This window comes from Lactuca virosa, chromosome 7 (assembly GCF_052849685.1).
Source record: "Lactuca virosa cultivar CGN04683 chromosome 7, Lactuca_virosa_CGN04683_v6, whole genome shotgun sequence".
Lineage (NCBI taxonomy): Eukaryota > Viridiplantae > Streptophyta > Magnoliopsida > Asterales > Asteraceae > Lactuca > Lactuca virosa.
The window spans coordinates 230,897,207-230,904,949 of record NC_136432.1 but is presented as its reverse complement, the minus strand read 5'-3'; the positions used below and the strand labels follow the sequence as shown (position 1 = coordinate 230,904,949).

Genomic DNA, 7,743 nt, shown 5'->3' with positions numbered 1-7,743 from the left:
TTAAGTTCCCATCTGCTGTGGAAACAGATTTTTGTGTTGAATGTATGAGAGAGGAGGTGTTTTAGGGTCAAAAGTCATATAGTATGTCGCACCCGAATCAATTATCCATTCACTATTCTTAACAGGTATAGAATTATTTAAAGACATACCATTATGGGACTCGGCATTGAGAGCAACAACATCATAATTCTTACTTTCATCAACAACCGCTATGGGTATCTTTTTGTTGTTCTTCTTTCGAGGTTCACGGGTATGATCCCACCATTCTAGATATCCTACAATTTCAAAGCATCCAGTTTTGGTGTGACCGGTCTTGTTGAAATGACTACACTTGAGTGAGCTTTTATCAACTTGGTTTATCTTTTGCTGCTGTCGAGCTATCATTACAGATGCATCCAGATCACTAGATTCTCCTTGGAGGGTGGCATGTCGTGTGGCGTCCCTATGGATGAGTGCATAACATTCCTCCAATTTTGGGATTGGATCCTTGAGAAGTATGTCACCGCGGATCTGTTCGAATTTGGTATCCAAACCAGCAAGAAAAATATGGACTCGCAGTCGGTCAACAACCCTACGATAAGTTGTAACATCATCCGGATCTTTCATGACCACCTTATGACGATGATCTAACTCAAGAAAAATTGTAGTTAGTTCCCCATAATATTCAGAAAGAGGTTTACCATTTTGTTTGGATGTAAAGGCTTTTCTGGTTCAACGGAAAAACTTGTAATTCATCGCTTCCATCATAGAAGGTTTTTTATATTGAATTTAATATTTCATATGCAGATGATAAGCGCAAGTACCTTTTCATGATATATGGACTCATTGACATTAGAAGCCATTGTTTCCCTTTTTGGTTGTCGGCATACCACTTTTCGTACCCTTCATCTGTTTCTTTGGGAGGAGGTGTTTTTCCACGGATGTAAGAAAGTTTCTCTCTTTCTGCAAGATGCATCTCCAACAGTTGAGACCAAACATCATACTTCGATTCGGTGAGGATGATTCCTGCATTGAACATAACTTCTGAGTGAATAATAACAGGTATGTTTTCCCATGTTCCTGTTGACGATCCATATTTTTCTCCTGTTATCGTTGGATATTTAGGAGAGACGATAGGAGATGCGAATGGTGGCTTAAAGAATATAGGGCTTTCATGGATTTACAGGTTTTAGAGCGTAAACCTTTCTTTCAATCCCTGAAAGAAAGGAAACCAAATCTCTTATATCTCTTTAATATTCCATAATCTAAACATATCTTTTATTTTAAAAATAAATCGTAACAAATAAGACATCTAAAGAAAGTGTGCATAGATTGATGATAATCCACAAATAGATAATCCTAGTTTGGAACTCCCATAAAAGGAATTGTTGCAATTATAATGGGACAAACATGTATGATGTATGGTGGCCATTATGGAAACTAAGAAATCTTAACTCATTGGAAATGTAGCCAGATGCATATGTTGAACATATTACATCTATTAAAATTTAAAGTCAACGACCCCTACAAAAAATAATATATGTCCGACATGGATGTAGATTAAAATTGTTATTAAAATAATTTCTGATTTAACTTCACCAGCTGCACCCTCAGAAACTATTACAGCCCTATATGTTTGTAGGTTTCCGTATTTGGTCCATATGCTATCTATATTCATTCCTGTATAAACTGTATTATATTATGCTTATTGTTATAAGGTTGACTTTGCAATCTTATAAGTAATTAGTCACCTCAATCTCCACTTATCCCACCCCAATCCTTTTGGAAATTACTTGCTTAGAACATCTGCATTCATAGATACATTTGAAATATAATTTCATAGGTAAGAGTACTATATGCGGTAGGGAAAAGTTCAAATATTTTACATCTTTTTACAGAACCTAGGAACCATATGATTCACATGTGAATTAGAAGAGATACATATGCGAATCTGCTTGTACAATGAAAAATACAAAGATGCAGTGGCATTTTCCTTGTAAAAAGAATTCACATGCAGATCCCTTCTTATTCACATGTTAATCGCGATGATTCCTTGGTTAAATGAAATGATATGGTTCCTTATGGAGCTCTACCCAAATGGAGTATTATATAGCTTATGTAGATGTTAAATACTGATATACTAATAAGTTGTCTTTTTTCTTTGATTATGAAGGTGATATAACAAGAATCAAACCACAATGAGTGGGAGGGTTGGTGCTGATGTTGAGTGGAAGGATTCGGATACGAATAGTGTACCTTCCTTCCACCAAACGGATGATTTGCCTTATGTTCATAAGGTAGGGAAGCCTCCAAAGCAAGATTTGTTGAAAGAGATCAAAACCGGCCTCAAGGAAACTTTTCTTTCTGATGATCCATTGAAACCTTTCAAGGGCCAGTCAAGAAAGAAAAAACTTGTCCTTGGATTTCAAACCCTTTTTCCAATACTTGGATGGGTTAGAGATTATAGTTTCTCTAAGTTTAAAGGCGATCTTATTGCTGGATGTACCATTGCAAGTCTTTGTATCCCTCAGGTAATTAACATAAATGGTGTGTTTTTGTATGATTCAAAATGACATTTCCTTTTTGTGTGAATGACTGGGGTTGCCATTTCTAGACAATATAGTTGGGTCCGGGTGATATTTTTGCACAAAGAGACTATATATCGGCTCTTAGGAGGCCACTTTTCACATGATTTTGGTGGGGCTAGACTGCTAGACCTAGACAGTGTGAGCTTGCGATGTTGCTGAAAACATAATCCTTTTTGTAGAAATAAACGGAGGTTTAAGTCTCATTTCACTTCCAATTAGGTAGATTGAGCTCTTGAACAGCCACTTAAATGGGCCACAATGAAGCTGGGTTGCTACAAGAATAGCTATTTTAGAAAGAAACACTTTAGTATGTGAAAAAAAGAGCCTGTATTTTTATATACATCAACGATACCATGCTCTAATTCTTTTTCTACTCTTGTTTTCAGGATATTGGCTATGCAAAACTAGCAAACCTGGACGCCCAATATGGATTGTGTAAGTTTTCTCAAAAGTTCATCTTCTTTCAACAAAATTTTCTCAAATCTTTGACCAATATATTCTAATACAAACCTACAGACTCGAGCTTCGTTCCACCTCTTATCTACGCCTTCATGGGAAGCTCAAGAGATATCGCCATTGGTCCAGTTGCAGTCGTTTCTCTTCTACTTGGAACTATGCTTCGAGAGGAACTCGACCCCATCAAACAAAAACACGATTACGAACGTCTCGCATTTACTGCAACTTTCTTTGCTGGCGTCACTCAATTCACACTAGGGTTTTTCAGGTATATTTATTCACATCTAATCTTCACACTTATGATCCATCAAAACACTATCGTTTTGGTCCCGGTGTTTATAGTTTGGACCTTTTGGTTTGTTTCTTTCTCAGATTGGGTTTTCTGATCGACTTTTTGTCGCATGCTGCCATTGTCGGGTTCATGGGAGGAGCTGCTGTCACCATCGCACTTCAACAGCTGAAAGGGTTGTTTGGAATCAAAGACTTCACCAAAAAGACGGACATTATTTCCGTCATGCGTTCTGTGGTTCAATCAGCACATCATGGGGTGAGTTGATCTTTCTTTGATTAATAGAACACAAAAAAATTAAAGATTGTTACAACTTGAGTGATTTGACTTTTTTTTTTTTCTTTTCTTAGTGGAACTGGCAGACGTTACTGATAGGAGTCTCATTCTTGATCTTCCTTCTTGTTGCCAAGTTCATCGTATAAGACTTGTTCTTTCGGTTTCTCTCGCTGAATGATTTGTAGTTTACACTCTTCTAGCTCCTCAATTCACATTTTGTTTTTCAATTTGGTCAGGGCAAGAAGAACAAGAAGCTCTTTTGGGTGCCTGCTATAGCTCCATTGATTTCCGTTATTATCTCGACTTTTTCCGTCTTCATCACTCGTGCAGACAAAGAAGGTGTTCAAATAGTAAGTTCAGAGGGCAACCACAATTTACTTAAATCTATAGTGTTTAATACCTATAAAACATTATTTTTAACACCCCAACCCATTAAACACATTTTCAATCTTAAGATTCATTTTATTATTCAACCATTCATTCAATACTCCACTCCATGTCCACCCGCACTCCATTCAACTTCTATTCAACTCCTATACAGCTTACATTGTGAATGTTTTTAGTTAATCATATGACCATTTTTTATTTACTAAAATGCCATTGATGATATTTCCAGGTACGTCATATCGAGCAAGGAATCAATCCATCATCGGCACATGAAATTTTTTTCGATGGCCCCTTCCTTGCCAAAGGTTTCAAGATTGGAGTAATTGCAGGATTGATTGCACTCACGGTATATCACTACCCCCCCCCCCACCCACCCACCCACACACACATAAACTAAACACATGTATATATGAGTTATATGCTTAATTATATTTATATAAAACACAGGAAGCTGTGGCAATTGGAAGAACATTTGCTTCAATGAAGGACTATCAGATTGATGGAAACAAAGAAATGGTGGCTCTAGGCTCCATGAACATAGTTGGTTCATTGACAAGTTGTTATGTTGCAACAGGTGTGTGGAGTAAATTAAGTTTCCATTTATCACGATATGGTAGTGTTGTTGGAGAAAGCCACATGAAGATAGGAGGAAAAAAGGAGAATTCTTTATACAGAAAGAAAGATAAACATTTTTATTAATCAATCACACAAAGATTACATACCCAGATATATGTATAGTACATGACACAGTTACATCTGAACCAACACAATGGTTGGTGACCAATCACGATGGTTGATGATTAACCACCAAAAAATAACGGTTCTAACACTAACTTTATTTCTAAGGCTATTAGGTGTGGACAACATGTTAAGACATGTTATCATACCTAAAATTTGTCAGGTCACATGTCATGTTATCCTTAACACCATTTGACTTATGTAGGAAATGGTGTTCAAATGTTATAACATGTTAGAGAGAGAGAGAGAGAGAAAGAGAGAGAGGGAGAGGCTTTTGATTGGTTAATGCTCACGTTACTTCCTATGGCCATGATAACATTTCTTAACAAAACATCAAAAGCCATGAGAGAGGGGGCGGTGTGTTGCTCGTTATGGCGGCGTCATTAGACTTCCAACTCGGATTAACGTCTCTTGGCGTTGCCCGTACCTACCAGTCTAACTGTACCTGCCTTCTTAACAACATTAATTATTTCTTAAAATTCCTAAACTAACCCTAAGTCTAGATTACATTTCAACAAGTGTTTGGTAGAATTAATGATTGATTCCATTCCTACGGTTTTTTCCTTGTAGGGTCGTTTTCTCGATCAGCAGTGAATTACATGGCGGGATGCAACACCGCAGTGTCCAACATCGTGATGTCTATCATCGTATTATTGACTCTTTATGTCATCACCCCATTATTCAAATACACTCCAAATGCAATCCTAGCCTCCATCATTATATCAGCAGTTGTAGGTCTCATTGACCTTGATGCAGCAATCCTACTATGGAAGATTGATAAATTTGACTTTGTAGCTTGTATGGGTGCCTTTTTCGGTGTTATTTTCGCTTCTGTTGAAATTGGCCTCCTCATTGCGGTAAAAAAGCATCTTACTTCGAAAGTCTTTCATTCATGAAGATTTTCTGGTAATATTAAGATTAGTTGTTTTTGTAATTGTTTTTATAGGTTGCTATATCGTTTGGAAAAATTTTGTTACAAGTGACGAGACCCCGTACAGCGGTGCTTGGTAAGATCCCACGGACTAGCGTGTACCGTAACGTAGAGCAGTATCTCGGTGCCACTAGAGTTCCCGGTGTTCTAATAATCAGAGTTGATTCTGCCATTTACTTCTCTAATTCCAACTACATCAAGGAGAGGTAATGAACAATAAAAAAATTTATTCCATTCAAAAATATGAGGTTAGGTTTAGGGTTTGCAAAAGATATAATTAAGTACCCTAATGATGATCAATAATCGAAAATAGCTGTAGAAAATTACTTTTCATGTTGGGTGTAAACATTCTCATATATACTTGTTATTGTAGGATTTTGAGGTGGCTAAGGGACGAGGAAGAATCGTTTAAAGATCAACCCAAAGTTCAATATTTGATAGTTGATATGTCACGTAAGGGACATTATTGTAAATTTTCCTTGTCATAATATGAAACATTTGATCAAAAATTGACATAGGTTTCTTCGTATTGCAGCGGTTACTGATATTGATACGAGTGGCATTCATGCATTGGAAGAATTGCATGGTGGTCTACGAAAGAAAGATGTTCAGGTAACTATATAATCAATCTGTTGTAATGTTGATTATTTAATTGCGGTTATAATTAACATGATATGGCTGAGTTGTTTTTCTTTTTAATTAAGTCATATCTGGATAAATAATATTTGAGATATATTTAAGGAAAAAAAGATAGAAAGATAGCTAAAGACAAATTCACAAATATTTAAGATTTAATGGGACGGGGCACTTGTATATATTATTTATTATTTATTATTATTATTAATTTTAATATATATTGAGATGATTTTGTTTAGTTGTTCTTCATTCTGTCATTCTCTATTTAATTAGTTGTTCTCTTGTGCATAAAGTTAAAAAAAGAAATCTAACATGATTTTGTTTGCGAACACAGCTTATTTTAACAAATCCGGGACAAACCGTACTCGACAAGCTACACGCGGCTAATTTCGTAGATTTGATCGGGGAAGACAAGATCTTCCTAAGTGTTGCCGACGCTGTTCTAACATTTGCCCCAAAGATGGAGCAAGCATAAAATATCACTTTATTTTTATTTTATCCCGCGGGTTATATATATAATGGTGTGTTTATATTCTTTTTAAGGTTTTAAAATTTTGTGGAAAGGAGGCAAGATATATAAAGGAATTGAGAGGATGCATGAAGGTTGTACATGACAAGCCAACCAAATGACAACTATTTCTTCCCCGATGTGTGTGTGCATCTGTTGTTATATACCATGCGGCCAGAAATATCAAAAGCTTATTTATTGAATTTTTTCAGTATTGTAATTTATAAAGACTCGTATGTTTTTTGTGTGCTCATAATTTGTTAATTGTTGTTGGTGGAAGTAATATTTTCTTAACTCTAATAATATAATTTGACACTATTTATTTTATATTATTTGTAATAACTTTTAACGGGGTGGTTTTATTTTATGAAATTCATTTTATAAGGCTATAAAGAGAGTAGGTGTATTGGCATCCTACTTGGCGGACGGCATGCCAAAGGAACACCGCCCCCTTCAGATGTCATGCTTAGAAAACTAGAAAATTTGGAAAGAAGGTGAATAACTCCATCACTAACACTATAATTTCTATCATCGGAAAATTATGTGTCAAAGTAGTGTCGTCATCCAAATTCTGTTAAATAATAACATGTAAGGTCAGACGGAGTGGGTGCGGTCCAGTCCGCACTCCATCCGCCTCATCATCACAAACAACGCCCCCTAGCTAGGTGCGGATGAGGCCGCACTACGGCCTTCCAGGGGAGCGTTTCTTCCTTGAATCTCATTGGTCCTCGTGGTTACCGTTTACAAACAGTCATTTTTCAAAAAAAATAATTTCTCTTTTTTACCAACACTATAAATACCTTATCAAATTAACCAAAAACACTCACAAACATTTTATTTTTTTACCATCTTCTCTATTTTAAAATCCACAAAAATGTCATCCTCCAAAAATCAAACCAACGAAAAAACACTACTAGAAAAACCACAACTCCAAGACTTTCACTCGATCAACCGG

General features: G+C 36.1%; 2 protein-coding genes across 2 annotated transcripts; one reads left to right on the top strand and one right to left on the bottom strand.

The window, feature by feature from the left end:
* On the bottom strand, positions 1 to 1,018 carry LOC145127633 (uncharacterized). The gene is made up of 2 exons (XM_079062788.1): positions 804 to 1,018; positions 1 to 706 (listed from the first exon to the last, which is right to left on the bottom strand). The coding sequence occupies exons 1-2, from the start codon at positions 1,016 to 1,018 to the stop codon at positions 1 to 3; spliced, it is 921 nt and encodes a 306-aa protein (XP_078918914.1).
* A 705-nt stretch (positions 1,019 to 1,723) lies between these two features.
* Positions 1,724 to 7,115, top strand: LOC145124368 (sulfate transporter 1.3-like). Its single transcript, XM_079059688.1, has 14 exons — positions 1,724 to 1,822; positions 2,153 to 2,510; positions 2,954 to 3,002; positions 3,084 to 3,291; positions 3,396 to 3,570; positions 3,663 to 3,728; positions 3,825 to 3,938; positions 4,205 to 4,321; positions 4,423 to 4,549; positions 5,284 to 5,570; positions 5,660 to 5,850; positions 6,018 to 6,097; positions 6,180 to 6,256; positions 6,615 to 7,115. The coding sequence occupies exons 2-14, from the start codon at positions 2,178 to 2,180 to the stop codon at positions 6,753 to 6,755; spliced, it is 1,965 nt and encodes a 654-aa protein (XP_078915814.1). The 5' UTR covers positions 1,724 to 1,822; positions 2,153 to 2,177; the 3' UTR covers positions 6,756 to 7,115.
* Positions 7,116 to 7,743: the final 628 nt, after the last annotated feature.